The sequence below is a fragment of the Eleutherodactylus coqui genome, chromosome 2, assembly GCF_035609145.1.
Source record: "Eleutherodactylus coqui strain aEleCoq1 chromosome 2, aEleCoq1.hap1, whole genome shotgun sequence".
Lineage (NCBI taxonomy): Eukaryota > Metazoa > Chordata > Amphibia > Anura > Eleutherodactylidae > Eleutherodactylus > Eleutherodactylus coqui.
Window position 1 is genome coordinate 195,913,327 of NC_089838.1, and position 27,607 is coordinate 195,940,933.

At 46.6% G+C, this 27,607-nt stretch overlaps 1 protein-coding gene across 1 annotated transcript; it reads right to left on the reverse strand.

Annotated features, from left to right (window-relative positions):
- Positions 1–16,636: 16,636 nt before the first annotated feature.
- Positions 16,637–26,314, reverse strand: LOC136610713 (carboxypeptidase A2-like). Its single transcript, XM_066589925.1, has 11 exons — positions 26,238–26,314; positions 25,377–25,458; positions 25,101–25,235; positions 24,171–24,269; positions 23,897–23,998; positions 23,614–23,712; positions 21,850–21,960; positions 21,366–21,456; positions 20,705–20,904; positions 20,081–20,165; positions 16,637–16,894 (listed from the first exon to the last, which is right to left on the reverse strand). The coding sequence occupies exons 1-11, from the start codon at positions 26,300–26,302 to the stop codon at positions 16,707–16,709; spliced, it is 1,257 nt and encodes a 418-aa protein (XP_066446022.1). The 5' UTR covers positions 26,303–26,314; the 3' UTR covers positions 16,637–16,706.
- Positions 26,315–27,607: the final 1,293 nt, after the last annotated feature.

Here is a 27,607-nt window from a genome sequence, read left to right on the forward strand (position 1 = left end):
CTGGAATACCTATAGAATATATGTAATACCAATAATATTTGCATTTACGTGTAGTTACAGACACTAAACCTGTGATTTGCAGCCCTGAGGTATGTACACATTTATTATGTAAAGATTTATTGTAGTATGAATGTATGTTGAATGTATAGAATTATGCATAGTCAACAATGTAAGGCTACATTCACATGGGCATTAAAAATGTTGCACCTGAGATTCTCCGTTGCAACTCGCATTGTGCTAGTCTCGTATAAATCGGACAAGAATGGGACATGCTGTTATTTTTTTTTAACTCAGACTACTAGTCCAAGTAAAAAAAAGCCCATGTGCATACACCGATTCAAATGTGTGGGTGCTATTTCCAACCAATTTTTGGCCCAATTTTTCAGTCTGAAAATTGAACGGAAACAAGCCTGTGTGCATGTAACCTTAAAAAACATTTCTCGGACTACTAAATGTGCATGAAAATCAGGTAGTATAGACAGCTGACTTCCCTATATTTTCCATTTAGTAAGAGTTTATTCACATAGACCATTGTGAGACCATTGATGTTATCTCACATCAGGCATAGACAGTGCACATTGCCTATCCTAATCACGTCATCAAGATGGAGAAGAACAGGGTATGCAGCAATTTTCTTTTCTCACAGACCATCGGTTCATATGAAAACTTGCCAGAGCCTATAGCCTCATAGTTCCACACAGACCGCACAAGGACAGAAAATGCGCCAATGTGAAGAAGACCTATTTGTGAAGTTTTAAAAACTGCCACAGCTGTTAAGGTCACTTTAGGACATAGAGATAAAGCTGTGCTTGATTTATTTCCCGAACTAATGTTTGCTGTCCTACTTCATATTGCTAAGAATTGGGTGAATTATTTATTAAAGTCAGTTGGCTAGAAAACAAGTAGCTATTTCTCTGCTTAGCAAACCTGACATATCCCCCACCCCTGTTCTTGGGATCCCCAACAATTAGACTTTATCTAGTGGATAGTCATGAAAATCATTTGTCAGAAAATCTTTTTGGCAAATAAAAAGCTTTAAATTTTTTAAAACATGCCGCAGTGGATCTTCCACTCAAATTGCCCCATCAGCACATTCTGACGGCATCTTATTCCCTTCTGTCATTTACTACTTGTTTTGGTGACAATATTGTTTATATGTGCAGGAAGCAGCAAGATGCTGCGTGGTCATTGTGCAAAATGAGAGTACAAGCACCATCAAATAGTGTCACTTCATTTTGTTTCCTTCTGATGAACCATACCTGACCTTTGAAATCACCAGAAATTAGCATTAATTTGTACAAAAACCTTGGTGACGAAACTTTACGGAGTTTGCTGGGTCTCTGGACAGCGAGACAGCATTTTAATAAAACCACATATAGAATTTCAGTTCATGTGTGTCCAAATAATCACCCATGTTTTTTTTTAGCAGGTAATATATTGTTTTAGGGAGGCTTGTAATGACCTGTATGGGCAGGTCAATGAATCTGAGAGTGTAAGGTAGGTCAACTAGGTGGGCGGGAGAGGAGACATAGCCAACAGTGCGGAGAATTGCTTCTAAAAGGGTTATGTCATTAAACATTTTTTATGGCTTGGCTTGGGATAAAACAAAAAAAATTGCATACTCGCTTGTCTTTGGCCCCCTGAGACACAGCTTATCATCCAAGGCACCCGGTGTGGACGTTCGCTGTAAGTCTGGTGACCACTGCAGCCAGTTAAAGACAGTAGCTTCACCGTCCTGAACTTCTAGCATCATGGCACTCAGGATGTGAGTACTGATGCCAGGTGTTTGGACGGTGATGAATAGTGGCAAAAATAGGATGAGACTCAAAATGTATACAACCACTAGTTCAGGAAAAAGATGTACAAACACCCCAGATAAATAAATAGAACAAAAACAGACTTATCTTTACTGAGACACAGTTTCAACCCAGGAGCTGGATACAAGACCAGAAATACCTTCAAACAGAAAGTATAACCAGCACCTTCTGTTCAGAAGTACTGGTTTAAATAACCAAACTATACTGACTGCCTGAGCAGCCAACAACCCCAGACAGTCAATTAACCACTTAACAGTAAGGAGTAGTGCTAATGGAAAATGAACATGTGCTGACATGGTGCATCATGTGGGCCGGGACGTAACTGCAACACCACTCGGGACCTACGACTATTCAACAAGACAACTGTATTGTGAGATATGTAACAGGTGGCCATTGTCCACTTGGTTATTTTTACATGTATTCAATAGAGATGACCGAGCGTACTCGTTAAGGGAAACTACTCAAGCGAGTATCGCCATTTTGGAGTACATGCCTGCTTGCCTGAAAAGATTCGGAGGCCGGCGGGGGGCGGCGGGGTAGAACAGGGGGGAGATCTCTCTTTCTCTCTCTCTCCCCCGCTCACCCCTGCTCACTCCCGCAACTCACCGCTCCCCCGCCGGCCCCCAAATCTTTTCGGAAAAGCAGGCATGTACTTGAAAATGGCGATACTCGCTCGAGTAATTTGCCTTAATGAGTACGCTCATCTCTAGTATTCAACTGCCTGAACAAACAGGGTGAGATTCCGGCTTTGATGTAAAGGTATGTTCTCATGACAGAATCCGACAAGGAATCTATAACGCAGACTCCACATCTAAAACTACAGCAGAAATCCATGACCAGCAGAAATAATTATATTTTAAAAAATATTTAAAGAAAAAAAGGTTAAAAAAGACCTTTTGTCATTACTCAAATAAAAAATTAATGTAATTGGTATAGCCACGTTCATAAAAGTCAAAACTATTAAAATAGATAATATTTATCCTACACGATGAATGTCATAAGAAAAAAAACACACAATGACAGAATTGCTAATTTTTCTGGGGCACCCTGTCTCTTGAAAAACTGAATAAAAAGTGATCAAAAAGTCATATGTACCCCAAAACATCACCAGTAAAACCACAGTTTGCCCTGCAAAATAACAAACCCTCACACAGCCATTTCTAGAGAAAAATAAAACACTTTGGCCCCCTGTCCACGGGCGTTTTGGCATCCCACCGCAGATCTCCGCCGCGGGAGCCGCTGCCGAATCTCCGCTGGCCAGCCCTGTCTGATAGATGAGGATAGGGGCAATTTGCAGCATGCTATGGAAAGCTTCAGAGGGCGTGATTCGCCGTCGGTTTACCGCCAGCAAGATCATGCCTGTAGACAGGCACCCTTATGCATCTCATTATGTGGCGAAAAAGTAATTTATTTAAGTTTTTATTTTTTAAAGTAATAATTAGAGATGAGCGAGCACCAAAATGCTCGGGTGCTCGTTGCTCGAGTCGAACTTCCCGCGATGCTCGAGGGTTTGTTTCGAGTAATGAACCCCATTGAAGTCAATGGGCGACTCGAGCATTTTTGTATATCGCCGATACTCGCTAAGGTTTTCATTTGTGAAAATCTGGGAAATTCAAGAAAGTGATGGGAACGACACAGAAACGGATAGGGCAGGCGAGGGGCTACATGTTGGGCTGCATCTCAAGTTCCCAGGTCCCACTATTAAGCCACAATAGCGGCAAGATTGACCCCCCCCCCAACAATTTTTACTTCTGAAAAACCCTCATTAGCAAGGCATACCTTAGCTAAGCACCACACTACCTCCAATAAAGCACAATCACTGCCTGCATGACACTCCGCTGCCACTTCTCCTGGGTTACATGCTGCCCAACCCCCCCCCCCCCCCGCATGACCCAGTGTCCACAGCGCACACCAAAGTGTCCCTGCGCAGCCTTCAGCTGCCCTCATGCCACACGCTGGCCTCATATTTTTATAAATAGTCACAGGCATGTACAACTCTGCTATGGGAATTCCGTGTGCACCCACAGCATGGGTGGCTCCCCGGAACCCACCGGCAGTACATAAACAAATCCCATTGCAGTGCCCAGCACAGCTGAGGTTACGTCAGATGAAATGCAGGTGGGCTTTGGCCCACACTGCATGCCCCAGTCAGACCGGGGTTTTTTATAAATAGTCACAGGCAGGTACAACTCCGCAATGGGAACTCCATGTGGACCGACAGCATAGGTGGGTCCCAGGAAGCCACCGGCGGTAGATAAATAATTCCCATTGCATTGCCCAGCACAGCTGAGGTAACGTCAGATGAAATGCAGGTGGGCTTCGGCCCACACTGCATGCCCCAGTCAGACCGGGGTTTTTTATAAATAGTCACGGGCAGGTACAACTCCGCAATGGGAATTCCGTGTGCACTCACAGCATGGGTGGCTCCCTGGAACCCACCGGCGGTACATAAACAAATCCCATTGCAGTGCCCAGCACAGCTGAGGTAACGTCACATTAAATGCAGGTGGGCTTCGGCCCACACTGCATGCCCCAGTCAGACTGGGGTTCTTTATAAGTAGACACATGCAGTTACAACTCCATGTGGACCGACAGCATAGGTGGGTCCCAGGAAGCCACCGGCGGTACATAAATAATTCCCATTGCATTGCCCAGCACAGCTGAGGTAACGTCAGATGAAATGCAGGTGGGCTTCGGCCCACACTGCATGCCCCAGTCAGACCGGGGTTTTTTATAAATAGTCACAGGCAGGTACAACTCCGCAATGGGAATTCCGTGTGCACCCACAGCATGGGTGGCTCCCTGGAACCCACCGGCGGTACATAAACAAATCCCATTGCATTGCCCAGCACAGCTGAGGTAACGTCAGATGAAATGCAGGTGGGCTTCGGCCCACACTGCATTCCCCAGTCAGACCGGGGTTCTTTATAAGTAGACACATGCAGTTACAACTCCTTGTGGACCGACAGCATAGGTGGGTCCCAGGAAGCCACCGGCGGTACATAAATAATTCCCATTGCATTGCCCAGCACAGCTGAGGTAACGTCAGATGAAATGCAGATGGGCTTCGGCCCACACTGCATGCCACAGTCAGACCGGGGTTTTTAATACATAGACACTGGCAGGTACAAATCACTAATGTGAAGTCCCTGTGGACCCACAGCATGGCTGGCTCCCTGGAACCCATCAGCGGTACATAAATGTATCCCATTGCAGTGCCCAGCTCAGCAGAGCTAACGTCACATACAATACAGGTGGGCTTCGGCCCACAGTGCATGCCCCAGTCAGACTGGTAATATGTACCTTAATAGTAACCGCGTTGGTGGGAAATGGCCTCGCCACCATCATGTCTTCGGGAAGCCTCCGTTTCCACACCACAGTGACATAGCATTAGCAGCGGTATAGTCAGAGCCCATAATTAGTAACATTTCAGCGGTAGCATTAGGGACAGGCCCCAGTAACATATCACTAGCAGCAGTATAGGGGGAGCACAGTCTTAGTTCCATTTCAGTAGTAGTAGCAGTCAAGACAGGCCACAGTAACATTCCCGTTGCAGCAGTTTAGGGAGATAACAGTCTCTTTCACATTTCAGTAGTTGCAGTATAGACAAGGCCCCAGTTACATTTATGTAGCAAAAGTGTAGGCCAACCCCACACACCTTGCTGTATCATGAGTGCAGGCGAAGCCCTTAAAAATTACTAGGATTACACTGTAGGCGAGGGCCCAAAAAAATTGGTGTACCAACAGTACTAATGTACCTCAGAAAAATTGCCCATGCCCAACCAAGAGGGCAGGTGAAACCCATTAATCGCTTTGGTTAATGTGGCTTAATTTGTAACTAGGTCTGGAGGCAGCCCAGTTAAAATAAAAATTGGTTCAGGTGCAAGTTTCAACGCTTAAATGAGAATTGAAACGTATAAAAATTGTTTACAAAAGTCATATGACTGAGCCTTGTGGGCCTAAAAAAAATATCCCGTTCGGCGTGATTACGTGAGGTTTCAGGAGGAGGAGCAGGAGGAGGAGGATGAATATAATACACAGATTAATGAAGCTAAAAGGTCCCCGTTTTTTATGGTGATAGAGAACGATGCTTCCATCCACGGGTGCAGCCTACGTATTGTTTAGGTACCGCTGCTGTCCGCTGGTGGAGAAGAGAACTCTGGGGAAATCCAGGCTTTGTTCATCTTTATGAGTGTAAGCCTGTCGGCACTGTCAGTTGACAGGCGGCTACGCTTATCCGTGATGATTCGCCCAGCCGCACTAAACACCCTCTCTGACAAGACGCTAGCCGCAGGGCAAGCAAGCACCTCCAGGGCATACAGCACGAGTTCAGGCCACGTGTCCAGCTTCAACACCCAGTAGTTGTAGGGAGCAGAGGCGTCACGGAGGACGGTTGTGCGATCGGCTATGTACTCCCTCACCATCCTTTTACAGTGCTCCCGCCGACTCAGCCTTGACTGGGGAGCGGTGACACAGTCTTGCTGGGGAGCCATAAAGCTGGCAAAGGCCTTGGAGAGTGTTCCCCTGCCTGTGCTGTACATGCTGCGTGATCTCTGCGCCTCCCCTGCTACCTGGCCCTCGGAACTGCGCCTTCTGCCACTAGCGCTGTCGGATGGGAATTTTACCATCAGTTTGTCCACCAGGGTCCTGTGGTATAGCATCACTCTCGAACCCCTTTCCTCTTCAGGTATGAGAGTGGAAAGCTTCTACTTATACCGTGGGTCGAGCAGTGTGTATACCCAGTAATCCGTAGTGGCCAGAATGCGTGTAACGCGAAGGTCACGAGAAAGGCATCCTAACATGAAGTCCGCCATGTGTGCCAGGGTACCTGTACGCAACACATGGCTGTCCTCACTAGGAGGATCACTTTCCTCCTCCTCCTCCTCAGGCCATACACGCTGAAAGGATGACAGGCAAGCAGCATGGGTACCCTCAGCAGTGGGCCAAGCTGTCTCTTCCCCCTTCTCCTCATGCTCCTCCCCCTCCTCCTCCTCCTCCTCAACGTGCTGAGATATAGACATGAGGGTGCTCTGACTATCCAGCGACATACTGTCTTCACGCGCCTCCGTTTCCGAGCGAAAAAGCGTCTGCCTTTATGCTTTGCAGGGAACTTCTCAAGAGGCATAGCAGAGGAATGGTGACGCTAATGATTGCAGCATCGCCGCTCACCATCTGGGTAGACTCCTCAAAGTTTCCAAGGACCTGGCAGATGTCTGCCAACCAGGCCCACTCTTCTGTAAAGAATTGAGGAGGCTGACTCCCACTACGCCGCCCATGTTGGAGTTGGTATTCCACTATAGCTCTACGCTGCTCATAGAGCCTGGCCAACATGTGGAGCGTAGAGTTCCACTGTGTAGGCACGTCGCACAGCAGTCGGTGCACTGGCAGATGAAACCGATGTTGCAGGGTCCGCAGGGTGGCAGCGTCCGTGTTGGACTTGCGGAAATGTGCGCTGACCCGGCGCACCTTTCCAAGCAGGTCTGACAAGCGTGGGTAGCTTTTCAGAAACCGCTGAACCACCAAATTAAAGACGTGGGCCAGGCATGGCACGTGCGTGAGGCTGCCGAGCTGCAGACCCGCCACCAGGTTACGGCCGTTGTCACACACGACCATGCCCGGTTGGAGGCTCAGCGGCGAAAGCCAGCGGTCGGTCTGCTCTGTCAGACCCTGCAGCAGTTTGTGGGCCGTGTGCCTCTTCTCTCCTAAGCTGAGTAGTTTCAGCACAGCCTGCTGACGCTTGCCCACCGCTGTGCTGCCACGCCGCGCGACACGGACTGCTGGCGACGTGCTGCTGCTGACACATCTTGATTGCGAGACAGAGGTTGCGTAGGAGGAGGAGGGTGGTTTAGTGGAGGAAGCATACACCGCCGCAGATACCACCACCGAGCTGGGGCCCGCAATCCTGGGGGTGGGTAGGACGTGAGCGGTCCCAGGCTCTGACTCGGTCCCAGCCTCCACTAAATTCACCCAATGTGCCGTCAGGGAGATATAGTGGCCCTGCCCGCCTGTGCTTGTCCATGTGTCCGTTGTTAAGTGGACCTTACCATTAACCGCGTTGCTGAGGGTGCGTACAATGTTGCGGGAGACGTGGTCGTGCAGGGCTGGGACGGCACATCGGGAAAAGTAGTGGCGACTGGGAACCGAGTAGCGTGGGGCCACCGCCGCCATCATGTTTTTGAAAGCCTCCATTTCCACAAGCCTATACAGCAACATCTCCAGGCTGATCACTTTGGCTATGTGCATGTTTAACGCTTGAGCGTGCGGGTGCGTGGCGGCGTACTTGCGCTTGCGCTCAAACACTTGCGCTAGCGATGGCTGGACGCTGCGCTGAGAGACATTGCTGGATGGGGCCGAGGACAGCGGAGGTGAGCGTGTGGGTGCAGGCCGGGAGACGGTAGTGCCTGTGTCCTGAGAGGGGGGTTGGATCTAAGTGGCAAGTTGGGGCACAGGGGGAGAGGCAGAGGTGCAAACCAGAGGCGGTGAACGGCCTTCGTCCCACCTTGTGGGGTGCTTGGCCATCATATGCCTGCGCATGCTGGTGGTGGTGAGGCTGGTGGTGGTGGCTCCCCGGCTGATCTTGGAGTGACAAACCTTGCACACCACAGTTCGTCGGTCGTCTGCACTCTCAGTGAAAACTGCCAGACCTTTGAGCACCTCGGCCTCTGCAGGGTGGCATGGCGCGAGGGGGCGCTTTGGGAAACAGTTGGTGGATTATTCGGTCTAGCCCTGCCTCTACCCCTGGCCACCCCACTGCCTCTTCCAACCTGTCCTGCGGCTGCAATTCCTTCCCCCTCTGAAGACCGGTCCTCAGTTGGCTTATCACACCAGGTGGGGTCAGTCACCTCATCGTTCAGCGGCTCTTCCTCCGAATCCTCTGTGCGCTCCTCCCTGGGACTTACTGCCCTTACTACTACCTCACTGATAGACAACTGTGTCTCATCGTTATCATCCTCCTCACCCACTGAAAGCTCTTGAGACAGTTGCTGGAAGTCCCCATCCTCATCCCCCGGACCCCGGGAACTTTCCAATGGTTGGGCATCGGTCACGACAAACTCCTCCGGTGGGAGAGGAACCATTGCTGCCCAATCTGGGCAGGGGCCCGAGAACAGCTCCTGGGAGTCTGCCTGCTCCTCAGAATGTGTCATTTTTATGGAGTGAGGAGGCTGGGAGGAAGGAGGAGCAGCAGCCAGAGGATTCAGAGTTGCAGCTGTGGACGGCGTAGAAGACTGGGTGGTTGATAGATTGCTGGATGCACTTTCTGCCATCCACGACAGGACCTGCTCACACCGCTCAGTTTCTAATAAAGGTCTACCGCGTGGACTCATTAATTGTGAGATGAATCTGGGGACCCCAGAAACTTGCCTCTCTCCTAATCCCGCAGCAGTCGGCTGCGATACATCTGGACCAGGAGCTCGGCCTGCGCCCACACCCTCACTTGGGCCTCCGCGTCCTCACCCGCGTCCACGTCCACGTCCTCTAGGCCTACCCCTACCCCTCAGCATGGTGTATTACGAGTAGAGCAGAAACAGAACGCTGTAATTAAATGTGCCGCTTATTGGCCTGTGGTTGGAGGCTGACTTCGCTTACGGAATGCACGGGACAACCCCTTTAAGTATTTTGCCTCAATTTTTTAAAATGGTGAGGTGAAAAACCAGAGACACCGCATGCAGCGGATATAATGTGTACTGTTTCCCTGTGGCAGGATGACGACAATGATGTTACGGAACGCACAGCAGAGCCAGGAAACAATTATGCGCAAGCCTGTAGTGAGACCTAGGTGCGTATGACTGAGCTGCTGCAATTCACAGCTCAGAACCAGTGAAGTGGACAAAGCCCAGTGGTAAGCCTTAAGTATTTTGCCTCAATTTTTTAAAATGGTGAGGTGAAAAACCAGAGACACCGCATGCAGCGGATATAATGTGTACTGTTTCGCTGTGGCGGGATGACGACAATGATGTTACGGAACGCACAGCAGAGCCAGGAAACAATTATGTGCAAGCCTGTAGTGAGACCTAGGTGCGTATGGCTGAGCTGCTGCAATGCACAGCGCAGAACCAGTGAAGTGGACAAAGCCCAGTGGTAGGCCTTAAGTATTTTGCCTCAATTTTTTAAAATGGTGAGGTGAAAAACCAGAGACACCGCATGCAGCGGATATAATGTGTACTGTTTCCCTGTGGCGGGATGACGACAATGATGTTACGGAACGCACAGCAGAGCCAGGAAACAATTATGCGCAAGCCTGTAGTGAGACCTAGGTGCGTATGACTGAGCTGCTGCAATTCACAGCTCAGAACCAGTGAAGTGGACAAAGCCCAGTGGTAAGCCTTAAGTATTTTGCCTCAATTTTTTAAAATGGTGAGGTGAAAAACCAGAGACACCGCATGCAGCGGATATAATGTGTACTGTTTCGCTGTGGCGGGATGACGACAATGATGTTACGGAACGCACAGCAGAGCCAGGAAACAATTATGTGCAAGCCTGTAGTGAGACCTAGGTGCGTATGGCTGAGCTGCTGCAATGCACAGCGCAGAACCAGTGAAGTGGACAAAGCCCAGTGGTAGGCCTTAAGTATTTTGCCTCAATTTTTTAAAATGGTGAGGTGAAAAACCAGAGACACCGCATGCAGCGGATATAATGTGTACTGTTTCCCTGTGGCGGGATGACGACAATGATGTTACGGAACGCACAGCAGAGCCAAGAAACAATTATGTGCAAGCCTGTAGTGAGACCTAGGTGCGTATGACTGAGCTGCTGCAATTCATAGCGCAGAACCAGTGAAGTGGACAAAGCCCAGTGGTAGGCCTTAAAGGGGTTGTCTCGCGGCAAACCTCAAAATTTTACTTTACCCCATTCCCCCTGTCACCCTCCTGGCATAAAATAGCAAAGTAAAGCGGTTTTTAAGCCGCTTGCTACTTACCGATCCGACGAAATAAGGAGTTTAAAAAATCTTCTCCCAAGATGGCCACCGGTCCTTTCCCAGGGATGCACTGCGGTTTTCTCCCATGGTGCACCGCGGGTCTCCTCCCATGGTGCACCATGGGCTCTGTGCGTTCCATTGCCGATTCCAGCCTCCTGATTGGCTGGAATCGGCACACGTGACGGGGCGGAGCTACGCGATGCCGCGTAGAAGGGGGCGGAGCCAGAACGCCGCTCGTGCCTGGACCGAGCAGAAGGGGAGAAGACCGCACAGCGCAAGCGCGTCTAAAAAAGCAGGAAGACATCAGAATTAGACGGATCCATGGAGACGGGGACGCTAGCAACGGATCAGGTAAGTGAATAACTTCTGTATGGCTCATATTTAATGCACGATGTACATTACAAAGTGCATTAATATGGCCATACAGAAGTGTATAACCCCACTTGCTGCCGTGAGACAACCCCTTTAAGTATTTTGCCTCAATTTTTTAAAATGGTGAGGTGAAAAACCAGAGACACCGCATGCAGCGGATATAATGTGTACTGTTTCCCTGTGGCGGGATGACGACAATGATGTTACGGAACGCACAGCAGAGCCAAGAAACAATTATGCGCAAGCCTGTAGTGAGACCTAGGTGCGTATGACTGAGCTGCTGCAATTCACAGCGCAGAACCAGTGAAGTGGACAAAGCCCAGTGGTAGGCCTTAAGTATTTTGCCTCAATTTTTTAAAATGGTGAGGTGAAAAACCAGAGACACAGCATGCAGCGGATATAATGTGTACTGTTTCCCTGTGGCGGGATGACGGCGGTCATGTAACGGGCACAGCAGAGCCAGGAAACAATTATGCGCAAGCCTGCTGTAACGCTTAGCTGGGTATTAATTAGCGACTACTACCCCCAGCAGACACGCAGTAAACTGAAAACGGTGACAGGCAGCCTAAATATAGTATGTTTTTGAAAAAGCCCACTGCCTATATAGCCAATATACCTCTTTCCCTGTACCACTGACCCTGCCTCACCAGTACTACCCCTATACTGAGTAAAATGACTGCAGACTGAGGATGCTATGGTCTGCACGCCCGATATACAAAAAGAAAAAAATGTGCAACACTGCTAAAAGCAGCCTCAACAGTACTGCACACGGTCAGATGTGGCCCTAAGAAGGACCGTTGGGGTTCTTGAAGACTGAAATAACACCTAACACTCTCCCTATAGCATCAGCAGCATCAGCAGCACTTTCCCTGATGTCTGTCAGCGTGCATCTGTGCTGCGCCGCGGGCGGGGCAAATTTAAATACTCGGGTGTCATCTGGTCTCCCCAGCCACTCACTGCAGGGGGGTGGGATAGGGCTGGAACGTCACAGGAGGAAGTTGTAATGCCTTCCCTGTGCTTCTATTGGCCAGAAAAGCGCGCAAATTTCTCAGGGAAGGAAATGTAATGGAGTGGAGCACCGCGTGGTGCTCGTCTCGAGTAACGAGCATCTCGAACACCCTAGTACTCGAACGAGCTTTAAGCTTGGACGAGTACGCTCGCTCATCTCTAGTAATAATACATTAAAAACTGTATAAGTTTGGCACATTTGTACTGACCCACAAAGTTGGTCCACACCCACCAGCTCTGGTAAAGCTGAGAATTAGATACAGAGCTTGCAGAGGTGTAAAACTGCTGAAGAATGCAAAATACAAGTCATATAATGGGCAGAAATAGTGTTATTCTTCATATACACAGGTAAAGACCTGTACGGGTAGGTCCGATATCAGTTAAAAATGTAAATGATTGCACATGCAGGTCAACTAAATTAAAAAGTGTTGATCATCCCGACAGTGCCTGAACATTGTTTAATATTGTAGAAATTTATTTAGAAGGTTTATGCTGAAGTTATTTATGGTACTGTCTCTTTAATAAAAGTTATGATATTGCCCATTGTAATGGTGGTAAACAGTGTTAATGGCAGGGGTGGCTGTGAGAGGGTGAAGGCATGATTTGTTTAGGGGATATGCTATCAAAGTTGTGATTCCACATTGAGGAGAGGTTGATGACGTATTGCAGAGACAAGCATAGTTGCGCAGTGTGTACGTGTTGCAGAGGAGCTGGTGCTGTGTGATCCTGTAAGGGGGATCGGGATGGTCTACATGTTTTAACTCTTATTTCTGTTTTTTTGTTTACTTGTAACACCTAAGGGCTCTTTTAGATTTTTCGTTTGAACAAGCGAGTGACGTCATCATTAAAGGGGTTGTCCCGCGCCGAAACAGGTTTTTTTTTTTTCAATAGCCACCCCGTTCGGCGCGAGACAAACCCGATGCAGGGGTTTAAAAAAAAAAACCGCATAGTACTTACCCGAATCCCCGCGCTCCGGTGACTTCTTACTTACCTTGCGAAGATGGCCGCCGGGATCTTCACCCACGGTGGACCGCAGGTCTTCTCCCATGGTGCACCGTGGGCTCTGTGCGTTCCATTGCCGATTCCAGCCTCCTGATTGGCTGGAATCGGCACACGTGACGGGGCGGAGCTACGAGGAGCAGCTCTCCAGCACGAGCGGCCCCATTCAGAAGGGAGAAGACCGGACTGCGCAAGCGCGTCTAATCGGGTGATTAGACGCTGAAATTAGACGGCACCATGGAGACGGGGACGCTAGCAACGGAGCAGGTAAGTGAATAACTTCTGTATGGCTCATATTTAATGCACGATGTATATTACAAAGTGCATTAATATGGCCATACAGAAGTGTATAACCCCACTTGCTTTCGCGGGACAACCCCTTTTGCTTATGCACTCTGTTTCTACTGGCAGATACATTGTTGGCTCATTCTTAAGAGAAATCTTTCAGAATTGTTCAATCTTTAACATTCGCTGTATAAATGTATAAGAACGAGTGAACGAGGGCTGTTTAAACCGAATGATAAATGAACGAGCCAACAATGCTCTTTATGTCTGCATAAAATGAACGACTAGCGAAAAGCGAATGATTATTGTTCGTCTTTCAGTTATTGGTTCTCATTTAAACTAAACGGTTATAATCAATTACGCTCGTTTGAACTATTTTTTTGAACGATTATCGTTCTGCCTAGAAGCACCCGAAGTATTGTGGTGCCCTCAGGACCTGAGTGGGAGAGGCTTCAGTGTCTCAAGTAGGAAAAGCGGAGATTAGGCATCGCTAGGTAATGCTCCAGAGCAGTGGTGGTGAACCTATGGCACGCGTGCCAAAGACAGCACGTAGGGCCCTCCCTGCTGGCACTTGCCGCCATCGGCCACTCACCATTTGTAAATACTGGCAGGGGCCGCGGCTTCCCTGTCAGCATTCACTCCAGGCAGCATATTTACTTTTTCTTCCCCACTTCTGCCCTAATCAGGAATTCCAGCAACCTGATTTGTTGTTTGGTGAATCAGTCAACCCAAACAACCAATCAGGTTGCTGGAATTGCTGATTAAGGCAGAAGTGGGGAAGAAAAAGTTAATATACCTGCGCACACTAAGATGTCAGTTTGCAGCCGGGATCCTCCTCCCCCCTCCCCCGACGTCTCCTACTACTTGGTTTCGCGAGAGTAGGGGGAGGAGGCGTCCGGCAGCACACTGACGACACAGTCTGTGCCGGGATCAGTGCCAGCAGCAACGCCGTGCAGAAGAGGAGTGGAGCTTCCACGAGGAGGAGGAGGCGGTAAGTATATGGGTCTCAGGGAAGGGGGGTGGGGGTGTCAGTACTACACTGGGAGCCGCTGTGGGGTGTCAGTACTACACTGGGGGCCGCTGTGGAGTGTCAGTACTACACTGGGGGCCACCGTGGGGTGTCGCTGTCATACTGTGGGCCGCCGTGGTGTGTCGCTGTCATACTGGGGGCCGCCATGGGGTGTCGCTGTCATACTGGGGGGCCGACATGGGGTGTCGCTGCCATACTGGGGGCCGCCATGGGATGGTGCTGTCATGCTGGGGGCCGTCGTGGGGTGTCGCTGTCATACTGGGGGCCGCCATGGGCTGTCGCTGTCATACTGGGGGCCACCGTGGGGTGTCGCTGTCATACTGGGAGCCGCCGTGGGCTGTCACTGTCCTACTGGGAGCCGCCGTGGGCTGTCGCTGTCATACTGGGGGCCGCCATGGGCTGTCGCTGTCATACTGGAGGCCGCCTTGGGATGTCGCTGTCATACTGGGGGCCACCTTGGGATATTGCTGTCATACTGGGGGCCGATGTGGGGAGGGTCACTATTATACTGGGGGCTGCTGTAGGGAGGGTCGCTATTATCGCTGGGGGCCGCTGTGGGGAGGATCGCTATTATCGCTGGGGGCCGCTGTGGGGAGGGTCGCTATTATCGCTGGGGGCCACTGTGGGGAAGGTTGCTATTATTATTACTGCTGGGCTATGTTTACATGTGGCAGAAATTGGCAGGGCTGTTTCAAAATACACATGTGCAGATTTTGACTGTTTTTTGGATTTGGAAATGCTGCAGATTTTCAACAGAAATTTCCGCTGAGTACATTCTGCAGCATTTCCACATCCAAAAAGCAGTCAAAATCTGCCACCTGTCTATTTTGAAGCGGCCTTGTCATTTTTATAACCACAGGGGTAAAATCATACGTCGTGATAAGCCCCGCCCCCTGACATGTTGGCTCTTTGCCATAAATAAGTGGATTTTGGGTTGCAGTTTGGGCACTCGGTCTCTAAAAGGTTTGCCATCACTGCTCTAGAGTATTTTAAAAGGGGCTGCTAGTTTAGGAAGGGTCTGGTGAGCACCCTTAGAGAAAGTAGAAAGCTGGATTACACCCGGTATGCAATGGGTAAATGTTAACTTACTGTAGTGACATGATTCTATTATGTTCGTGCAAGGCGTGTGAACAGCGACCTACACGAACGCAACCTCTAGGAAGCTGAATGTGAAACAGAAAAGAATATGCACTCGAAAGGACATCGAAACATAAACCAGACATGCATACGACAAGACCAGGTAGACAAATACTTACCAAATATACTACAACTCAAACAGATGAAAATATGAATAAGTACATATGAGGTAATGGTTTGTATTTTTGCTAGTCAACCTAAGCTCACAAGCCCACATCAAGGGTCCTCGTTTTCTTGTGAGTCTCTACTCTAATAAAACAACTAAAACCACAAAGAGAGAACCCTGCCTACAAGCAGGGCAATCGTCCCAATAAGGACGGCTCCACGCTGGAACCTAGGGAAACCTGGCTCACCCTAGATGGTAACAGGCAGGAACAGAGCAAATACAAACAAGACAGCAAATCAGAAACAGGACACCATTCACACAAGGCATCTGCACGTGTACAGATGGACAGACATAGAAAACAAGGCCCTAGCATCTGCCTACCAATAGACAAAGGAGACAGGACATGGTTCGGGTCTCTGCCCACCAACCCAATAGGTAGGGCAACAAAACATGAACCAGGTGTCCTATTACCAACGGACGGGTGGATCAGACATAGGGAAATACAGACAAAAACCACACTGAACAGCATGCTTGCAGACCATAAACCAGACTGACAGAAGAAGACACACTGAACAAAGATCTGCTCAACATGCCTCCCAACACTCAGGTAAGATAATAGATGTAAAGGTATAAATTACCAGCACCCTCTAATAAGAGGGTCTGTTATTTATGTGCACAGATTGGTGGCGATTGGCTGGTTGAAGAACTCCACACGATCACCCAGCCAAATCAACCATACCTGCAGCAGTGTGCTCCTGGAAACCTATAGAACTGCAGATCCCAGTAGAGCAATGTGACAGATTCACTGTTCATGAATGTATTTGTGCAAAACACTATTGTTATGCTTATTTGTAATATCTAATTATCAGTATCTCTGAATTCTAGTTTCAGCATATGGAGAATTTTTAAAGAAATCAATAATACAACAGAGAAAAAAAATAGAATGTTAAACATTTTCTTCAAGATTGAAAACCATAAATGGAAATTTTATTGTTTTCTTTATACAGACTCTAATTTTGCACTATTAGTTCATGTTTAATAAGGGTTGTCTCTGATATGCTCTAGAATCTTCTTCAGCCCTAACCAGGTCTCTTGTGCTGTTGGCAAGATTTGATTGGCTGGAAGCATAAAACCATAGCGTCCTGTGTCTCTAAGCTCAAAGGCAAATGAGTATTTGATTCCGATGTCGTAGGTCCAGTCAATACTTCCACCACTTGATTGATCTGCAACCAGAAATAATGGTCATATTAACTGATAAAATATTATTACATCCTAAATTAACAATAATATAAATTTCAGGTCTATGTCTATCTAATAGGTAAGCGTACTACTATGTCATGGAATAGTTGCTTTACCACTGGAACTCGAAGGTTGGCCACCTAGTCACTAGGTTGGCTACTAGAAGCTTCTAGACAAAGGATAAATAATGGATTATAAAGGGTTGACACTAATTCACTGACCTCCAGTCCACAAGGCTTTACCAAAGGTACAGCAGAGAAGAACAAAAAAACTGACATTCACTAAAGAAGGGCACTGCATTGCAGATCTAAAGCATCACATATCACCCACAGCAATCAATGTGCATATGTATAATTCAATGGTGATATTAGTTCGCCAGTGTAAAAGTCTTCCTCAGTGATGTCGAATAGTGCACTTCTTATGCTCTAACAGATGCAAAGAGTTTGTTAAAGGGTAGGCTACATTAAAAACAGGATTTCTGTTACTTACCGTAAAATTGCTTTCTCGTCATGTTAATTAGGGGATACAACAAGACCTTGGGTATAGCTCCTACTATTAGGATGTAGACACTAAGCAAAGAAAGAGTCAGTCCCTCCTACCAGCTATAACTCTGCTACAGGCACTGAGCTAAATCACTTTGTAAGGCCGCCTGCACACGGGCGGAAATCCCGCAGCGGGATTTCCCGCAGGATTTCCGCCGCTCAAAGCCTGCATAGGAGTGCATTACAATACGCACTCCTATGCAGACAGCCGCGGTTTGGCAACAAACCACGGCATGTCCTATTTTTGTGCGGGGCTCGCAGAGCCTCGCACAGAGACGTTACTCACCCGGCCGCCAGCTCCGGTCTGCGCATGCGCCGGCTGCCCGGCAGCCGGCACATGAAAGAGCCGGGGCCGCCGGGCGTGGGTGAGTACGCGCTCGTCTCTGCAGGCGCTCAGGTCGGGTCCCGCGGCGAGAATTCTCGCCGCCGGATCCGACCCGCTCGTCTGCAGACAGCCTAAGTGAGCAGTAGGAGCAAAGCAAAGAATAAATAACTGGGAGGGTGCTGTGTCCCCCAATGAACGTGATGAGAAAATTATTTTATGGTACGTAATAAAAATTCTGTTTTCTCGTCCGTGGCATTGGGAGACACAGCAAGACCTTGGAACATTCTAGAGCAGTACCCTAGGTGGTGCGAAAGAAAAGGTGGTGTTGGTGGCCTGTTGATGGCAGTGTATGCAAGTAAGCGCCAGATCCACTGGCAGCTGCTGTGTTATGCCAAGGTAATAAGGATAGAAGAGTGTTCCTGTCCTTAGAAAGGCAGATCACGCTGGCTATTGTTAAGAAGAGCGCCTGCAAGATAGTAGGGTGGCATTAATAAGGGAAGGGGCATGTCCTTGGCCTTTGACCGGTTCACTTCACTGAAAACAGATATGCACAGACTAGCTGGTGGTAGATACAATCACAGTCATGGTTGTCAAGGATAACTTGTTCTTGTAGGGGGTGAAGGAGAGTTATACTCAATCCTGAAAAGGGATTGAAGAACCAGTGGGAAAGGCAGAAGAGGAAAGTACTGAGTGTTCTCAGTACTGTTAACCCTTTCCAATTCACTGTCTGACCTCTGAAGACATTATGATTTAAGGCTGTACAGCTCCAATGTTGGAAGACGTCCGTCGGGGTTCTCTTACTGTATATTGCCAGCCTCTGCTGTCGGAACCTATCCAACGTGTCACCTCACGCAGTAGTGGCTTTAGCCAGCGTATAGCGCTGTTGTATAATGGCAGAAAAAGAGTAAGACCCCTGGGAAAACCAGGATAGAAATTGGACTGGAAAGGGTTAAACCGACATTAAAAAACCTTCCATCTGGACCGTTTCCAGAATAGCCAGATCCATGCTATGGACCACTTTGTTCTTGGCAGGTGATGCTGGCCTTATGGCTGCCTGCTCATGGATGTAGAAGAGTAGGAGAGCTTAAAAAGTGAGGAGAGCTGTATCATGGCATGTAGTTTCCAACAGTACCCTGGATGTTGCTGATATGGCCTTAGCAACATATTTGTGTTCGGTTAGCTTGGAGGCCATTGCTGCAGACTAGAGCAGAAAAATGAGCTAGACAGTTCCAGCGCCTGGAGAGCAGAAGAATAACGAGAAGAACCTAGCTAATGATGATGATGCCAAGGCAGGATTCATGTGGCCTTGTCCCGGGACAATAGAAGGGAATGATGGGACTCTGCTTAGAGGGGCAGATTCCTATTGGAGAGCAAACAGCGCCAGAGAAGAAAGTCAGGATGCTGCAAGTGCATGTGCTGCTGCTCTGTCCATGTGGTTCTGAGAAGAGGTTATTGGGAGAAAGGTCGGGTTGTATAACACTTGGTTGTCCAAAGCTTATATGCCATATGAAATTTTCAGTTTTCTCCCTTTTGTTCTTTTTTTCTTTAAATATGCATTTGTCTTCTTGGAGGAAGTAGTAAATGTGTCTGATGCTTTGTCCTACCCACTTAAGGACAATCAGGAAAATTAGCTTACCCTTGATTCCCAGCTACAGGGGAGGAAGGAAAAATAATAAACTAAAATAAAAAAAGACAGACAACCTGTAGAGCAGGTTTGCTGTGTCCCCAATGCAACGGACAAGAAATAGTAATTTTAACACCAGTAATGGTGTTCCTGCAATATATTTAATGTATAACTTGAATAGTATCTACTACCTGTTAATGTGCAAATAGATCTACCATATATACATGAACAAATAACTGAATGAAAAGCATGTTTAAAAAAAAGGTTCTCCCGCTTTTGGATGTTGATGACCTATCCTGGGTATAGGTCATCAATATCAGATCAGTGGGGGGTCCGAGACTCGGTGATCTGTTTTCCGGGGCTAGTCCATGTTTGTATGGAGCGGTTTTTCTGCTGGAAACAGACAGCTCCATACATTGTGCAGTGGCCCCAGCTGGTCCCATGGGACTTGGCATGCAACACAAGCGTGTGCCACTAAGCAATGTATGGAGATGTGTGCTTCCAACAGAAAGACATCGCCATACAGTGACTAGTCTGGGGAAACAGCTGATTGCTGGGGGTCCTGGGCAGTGGACTCCCGTTGATCTGCTATTAATCACCTATCCTGAGGAAAGGTCATCAATAGCCAGAAGTGGAAGAACCTCTTTAATGGTAACATAATGTTATCATGCATACTTACAAATAGTGTTGCAGATTGTTCCAACTTTATACTGGGTGCCATACAAGGAGCTCAATGCACTAGCAGCTGCTTTGCCAACACTATTCTATAAAAACACAACCAATATTTCATCATAGTGATATTTCCTATTTTATGACAAGTTGATCATACTATTATCTTGTACACACTGATTTCTATAGACTCGCATCATCAGACATAAATTATTACTATATAAGAAATTTCAATCTAATTTTCTGCATACTGATAGTGAAAGTGACATTTAAGCTGGCATACATAAGGAATTTCAAATGTCTATTTTCTAATTGACTTGTGATTCTTATTTGGTCTGTGAAGATTTTCAACTTGAACAAAAATGCCATAAGTTAAAATGAGAAATCAAACAAAACCTCTGAGTAATATCTGTCGTGATCTGTGGCCTAGTCAGGATTTGCATGGTGGGATCTGTTGTTCAATATGAACAACTTTTCATTCACAGCAACCAACAATGATGAAAAAAATCCAACACTTCAGATCACTTTTTCGGCAGATATCTGCCATCAGTTGGCATCTAGTGCTCTCATTTGTATTATCCAAAATCTATATATATATATCCACTTTAAGATTATTCATTTGCAACTGACTTACAAGTTCTGCAAAGTCAGGAGGGTTGGTACACTTATATCCGTAAGGAAAAAGCAGAAACTGTGAGTAGCTGTGGATACTTATGAACCCTTTGATTTGGCCGTGCCCCCTAATAAAGTCAGCAACCGCCTTTACTTCCACCTCAGATTCTGCCCCTGCTCCATAGAATGTGTCAGAGCAGGGGTCTGAACTGGCTCCAGGACCTACAAAAAAAGGTAAGTAAAGAGGTAAGTAAATAAAAATTGACATCCCGCTATGTACTTAAGGAGGGCATGTTAGGTTCTCTTACAAGCAGGGCGGGCTAACTAATTTTACAGCTGTGTTGCCACTGATTCAATTGCAGTTTTTACAGTTTAAATTGCCCTCCCCCTATCCGCAGTGGCTCCCCTTACTCATAGAGCACAAAGCTAGGCCAGTCCCCACTTCACAATGTCTCTCAAATTATCCATTGACATGGGGCAGAGAAGACCGCTCACTTGACAGTGGACTTACATCAGACTCAGTAAGTAACAGAGGTCATGGTGGGTGAATGAGGGTGCTAAAACTTAAATGGAATTTACGGGGACGCAGTTGTAAAGGCATGCTGCCTGTTCCGTTTGTCAGAGGACCTGACAGGTCCTTTATAAACATGAATGGAAACAACTATTTGTAAAATCTTAGTTACCTCCAAAGCCAGCATCCCAGTTTCTGTTGGGGTCTGCACCAACACATCGGCTACCACTGTTAATGGAGCGGGTTTTACGCCACATACGGTTCTGAGAAAGAAAGAATTACATTCAGACAGTGTTGCACTTTAACTTGTACTCATTATCTTTGTATGTTTTTATCGTATAACATGACATCATCATAACCTGAACAAAATAACAATAATATAAGCCAAATGTGCTTGTGGCGTTGTTTTGCTATAGGCTTTACACAATAATTATTATAAGGCATGACATCACAAATAAAGCAGAGATCAACTTCAAATATAATTTCCTTGACTATCTATTTTCATTTGATTTTAATTAAGCTTTGCAAGTGAAAATGTTCAAGGGTCCATCATCAAAGCATTGCTGCTGACCATTCTTGTGTTGTCACTAAAGCTTCTTCCTACATTTATCCTACGTTATGGGTAATAATATACAGAATGGCACTTGTATACTTACTTTAGTGTGGGTAAAGACATATCCATCAGGATTTGTGACAACCAAGAGAAATATGTCATAACTGTCCAACAGAGATGTTAAAGATGCATCCCTTCCATGGTCGGAAACAATCTTTAAATAGAAAGCTAAGGATTACCATCAATGTATACAATATGGATGAAAGAAAATTCAAACTCATCAGTTTGTGGAAATATAGTTTATTATTTTATAATTTTATCAAACATTGTAAGACAGCCTGCAAATGGGCAGATTTGCATTTCGGAATATGAGTTGGGTGTCCACCTCCGGATTCCGCAGCTAATGCCGCCCATAGCATGCTATGGCAAAACGTAATTTCCTCTACACAGGGGGTGGAAATTGATTGCGATTTTACACTCGCGGAGAAGAAATCGCAGCATGCTGCGATTCTTTGTGGACAGCTGCTATTGAAGTTGATGGAAGCCGTCCGCCCCGCGAGCCCCTTCCACAGTCATCATTGTGAAAAGGTCGCGGGATCCGCATCAACGCCTAGTGACAGCGCGGCACAACCTGTACTGCGCATTGGGAATGGCCGACACAGATTAGAAGATGGTGTACAGGTAAGCTGGGGTCGCCAGCCGGGCACAGGGTCAGATTCCATTGCAGGATCCCGTATGCAGAATCCAACTCGGCTGTGTGCAGGCAGCCTGCAAAAGTTTTTCCATGTCCTGTTCAGATCACATTAATGGACTCTGCTTTACATGTACCCTGGGAAAAAGCTCCCTACAGCAGTACACACTAAGCATGTCCACACGGTTCCAGAAGCTAAAAGAGTATCCTTTAGGTTTTCAATGGGCTGGTATACTACAAAAAAAAAAATGAAATTGCGTAGTACATTGCTCTATCCCATAAAACGGTATGCAGTAAAAAAAAAAAAAAAAAAAGTAGATCGTGCAGTATGCATTTCTTTTAGAATACAGCATGGTGGCTCAGTGGTTAGCACAATTGCCTAACAACACATGGGTCCTGGGTTCAATCAGACTGAGGGCAACATCTGCATGCAGTATGTATTTCTCCTTGTGTTTACATGGGTTTTCTCTGGGTACCTGGCTTTCCTCCCACACCCCAGAAACACAGTAACAGGTGAATTGTGAGCCCCCATGAGGACAGGGCCCAACGTGAGTGATGACAATCTGTGTACAGCGCTGCGGAATATGCATGCACTATATAAATGATTAGATAAAATAAATACAAAAATAAATAATAATTGGTCCCTATGGGCAATGTATCCCACTGTGTGTCTCAACTTTATATATGACTTGAGAAAGGTACCAAGCAGGTGGTACCGAAACGCGTTGTCCGTTCTATACATGTATGTTGGGCACATACGGTATATCTGTCTAAAGAAGGAAAAATAAACCTAAAAGGATTTTCTCTGTTACATCGGTTGTGAGCAGATTGGTTTTAAGCATTCGGAGACTTCACTGCAAGGAGGGGGATTCTGCATCACATACCCCCCTCCTACAGAGTAAGTGTTTGATTGCTATTCCATTTACAAAACACAGGCAATTCTTTATTTTCACCATCTCTGGCAGCGCAGAGCTTTTTGTATTAATAGTTTACTGTTTTTTTTTTGTCTTTGGGGGCTCCCTTTGTGAGAGAACCCTCTTTCACTCTGCAGCTCTCCCTAAACTTAGGTGATTGGAGATTGGTGATTTGAGAAGGGCACAACAGGACCTTGTGGCGCACATTCCATCCTTTTTCTCACCCTGTGTCTCAGACTCCTTTGATATTGCTGACATTTACCTTGTATGCAGTCCAGAGAGCAGTAGCTTGGGTGACCCATTCACGGGAGTGAATGCCAGCATCAATCCATATGCCAGGACGATTGGCACCAGTGCTGAACTATAATGTGAATAGTATGATAATGATTTTAGTAACACAAGTATATTTAAATTGCAGTATATCACTTTCTATCTGAATAGGGTTCTATTCTTCATTGTTAAGGCTAATTGGACTGTATAAACCCTTTAAATATACCATATTGGGCACATGAAAAGACATTTTAAAATGTTTTGAAGATATTTACCTTAAGAACATACAGAGGACGTCCTTCATAAGACAGCCCAATCTGGTGTTTGCTGACAATTGATTTGTGTTCCAGTGCAATAGCATCAATGGCGCTGTATAACTAATGTGAAAAAATAAACATTAAATAAGTCCTTCACAAACAGAAATGTACCAGTATACATGTATATGCATTCCGTTTCTTATGTTCTCATAGTTATTGCAGATGTTATGACACAATATGTAACAGGAAACATAGACAATTAGTCTGTTGGGCTATAAGTATGGTCCCTTACTGTGTCTAATGTATAATAAGCCCCATAGTTGAAATCAGCAGAAGTACGTTCCTTCCTTTCATTGACATCCATCTCCAACTTTTCTGCATCAATCACCTCCTACAACATAAATATAAATAATGAATACACCCTACAGAAATTTACTACCGCCGGTATATCATTTTAAGTCACCTATAAGCACTTTTATTAACTCGGGCTAGAGAAACTATTTTATAATATGTTATAGTCTAAGGCCTCTTGTCCACGGCTAAAATACATTTAAAATCCGCAGCGTTTCACCCGCACGCGTGATCTGCGTCCCATAGGGATGCATTGCACACCCGCAGGTAGTTAAATACCTGCGGATGTCATTTCCCCCTGAGGCGCGGATTGCGTGTGTGGGAAAACACCCGCAGCATGCTCCATTTTAGTGCGGGTCTCCTGCAGGCTTCTATTGAAGCCTATGGAAGCCGTCCGGATCCGCGGCACACACGCAGCTGAATTTCTGCTCTCCGGCGCGGGAGCGCGGGAGAGCAGGAGTTAAAAAAAAATAGAGTGTACACTGCATGCGCGCGGCACGCTGCCGGCATGCCAAGCACATCCGCCAGGCCGAAGAAAGAAGATCCAGCCGCGACGGAGGGCAGATCCGCAGCATCTGGACAGGTAAGTAATTCTTCTTTTCAGGCCTCATGTCCGTGGGAAAGGAGGGACCCGCTGCGGGATTCTACATGAAGAATCCGCGGCAGGCCTGATTTTTCCCGTGGACATCAGGCTTAAGGCAGACAGCTTATCATTTTCCAGAACTTATATCCACCATATAAAGACTTTTATTGTAAAAAGCAAAATACTTTCAGATTACTAAGGATGTTATAGTCCCTCCAAACAAACCGTTAAATGAGTTATGACAGTTGCATTCATGTTGTCATCATACCCCGTCTATGACTAATTTACCTGCAGATCCTCAATCATTATGGAGTAATCAATGTTGTTGGATTCCAGATAAATCTTCACTGACTGAAGACTATCAAAGGGAACTCGAACATCAACTGGTATTTCTGGCTTAGAAGGTTCAGTCCAGAAATCAAGCTGCAAAGAAAAATGTAAATATTCTCCATTACATATTCTAGTCATAGTGAATGGGCATGGTCAAATCTGGTTGTTAAAATTAGTTGTAATAACCTTAGCAATAGGTAATGATCCATATGGTCAAAGTCACATAAAACATACCTGGAGGTGTGAGAGAGACTGCAGATCTTGCATGTGACGTATTTGGTCCACATTGCTGGCTTTGAGCCTAAGCACCTGCTGTCTGAAAAAGAGAAAAGGTTTATGTTGCCTCTATTAGCAGTATTTAATACATCTTTCCTAACAACCTGTTTGATTATTTTTCTATTGGATAACAATATAGACTGACTCTACATTGTTTTACAAATGACACGCGGAAATAAATGCAAAAACATAATGTATATTTAGCTAATAATGTATACTAGATATGGTTCTGTTCACACTAATGTCATGGTTTCCATTATTTCCAGAACCAAGACACTTATGAAAGATTTTATTGACTTAGAGGTTTTCCAACATTTTTGAAGCTTTAACAGTGTGTAAAAGAATGAAAAACCGTGGCTCTGTTTCAAATGTCCCACCACTCCAGCGCTGTCCATTCAGTCCTCCCACCCACTCCAGTTCTAGAAGTTCCTTTAGCAATCACACATTTGACCACTACAGCCAAACACTTGCATGCTCGCTGAAGCCAGTGGCGTGTGAATGATGAACAGCACATGACCGCTGCAGGGGCTTCCAGGATTAGACCAGGGTGGACCAGAACAGTGGTGTTGGTGTGGTGGGACATTTAAAAGGTTGGGTCAGATTCTTTTATTTCTTTCACACACTTGTGTGCTCTTTGCTAAATTTTGAAAAACATCAGAAAACCTCCTTTAAATAGCATTTGAGAGTAATGAAAAGTAGAGAGTACAGCACGTTATTTTGCATATCAAACAGCGTCGTAATCCTAAAAAAATATTAACAGGTGGCTCTCTAAGCACAATTTTCATTTGCTGGCATTAAAAAATACAATTGTAAACTTACCCTGAAAATGTCTCTTCACAGAGCACTCCTGCCACTAGGGCAGCGAGGAGCAGTAGAAATTTCATGGTAAAGGTGAGAGTTCTGCACAGTAAGGACAAGGTATTTATAAGAATTGATATCTGCACTTACAATACAGTGAGAAGCTACAGATGGCCAGGTTTATCTCAAGGTGACTTGCTGAAATAAAGGTTGCTTATTGCCCAACACTTGGCTTTCTTTTCTTTTTATTTCTGATGTAATAAGTGTATTTTGTGCTAAACGAAATGACTATAAACTTCTGTAAGTGAACATCATATGGCATGCCACGTTCTTGCACATCCAGTCCTCAATCTGGACCCACTGTATCACTTACTAATTTAACTTTTCGAAGGCTGCTCTAATGGGGTCATCTGGTTTTCACCCTTTAACCCCTTTTTTTTATTGGATCTGGTCTTAGCTGCAGGTTGTTTCCCCACGTGTAGTCTCAGTGCAGGAGGGGAAAGGCACCAAGTGTGGTACTGTAGTAGTCCAGAGTTTGGGTGGCTTTAGAGTAGTTGTAGGTTTGTTTTGTATAAACTGTCTTGTGTGCACTTGTGTTCTGTGTAAGTGCTAACAAGCTGTGTTGTGGCAACTCTGTCTTACCTAACTTGTGTGTTGTGCATGGTCTCGTGGGAGTTAAGGAGTAGTTGGGGGGCGTAGTCTAGAAAACTAAGGAGTGTGCAGAGATGTCGTTGGTGGAGGAGAACATGTCATCGGGAGGCTGAAGCTCTGTTTTGCTTCTACCTGCACAGAGCCGTGGGCCTATCTCATTTGCTGTGGGACATCTCCCCTCCAGGGACTGAAGCTTAGAGTGATTGGTCCTACTAGGACCAAAACAAGAGGAGTAATTAGCCGACAAGGAAGGGCAAGAGTTGTGTGTTGATTAGAGATGAGCGAACATACTCGTTATGAGTACTTACGCACCCGAGTACCGCCATTTTCGAGTACTGCAGTACTCGCGCATAAAGATTCGGGGGGCGCCGTGGCGGCACGGGGGGTAGCAGTGGGGAGTGGGGGGGAGAGGGAGAGAGAGGGCTCTCCCCTGTTCCCCGCTGCTCCCCCCCGCGCACCGCCGCGCCTCTCCCCGCCCCCCGGCGCCCCCCGAATCTTTACGCCCGAGTACTGAAGTACTCGAAAATGGCGGTACTCGGGTGCGTAAGTACTCGTTACGAGTACGTTCGCTCATCTCTAGTGTTGATCCATCGTGTCATGAGTGTTCCCCTGGGGATTGTCTATCAGTTAACTTGGACTGAGGACACCTAGAGTCAGGAAGGAAAGTGCCTCCTAGAGAAAACTTGTGTGTACTACAGAAGTGAAACGAAAGGACACCTACCAGAAGTGTTGTGTCTGAA

Excerpts from the sequence above, each read along its gene's own strand:
- LOC136610713 (XM_066589925.1), bottom strand. The coding sequence starts at position 26,302 with ATGAAATTTCTACTGCTCCTCGCTGCCCTAGTGGCAGGAGTGCTCTGT. Across the intron at positions 24,270-25,100 it reads TAATGATTGAGGATCTGCAG|GAGGTGATTGATGCAGAAAA; the intron begins GTAAATTAGTCA and ends TTTATGTTGTAG. Across the intron at positions 21,961-23,613 it reads CTCTCTGGACTGCATACAAG|ATTGTTTCCGACCATGGAAG; the intron begins GTAAATGTCAGC and ends TTCTATTTAAAG.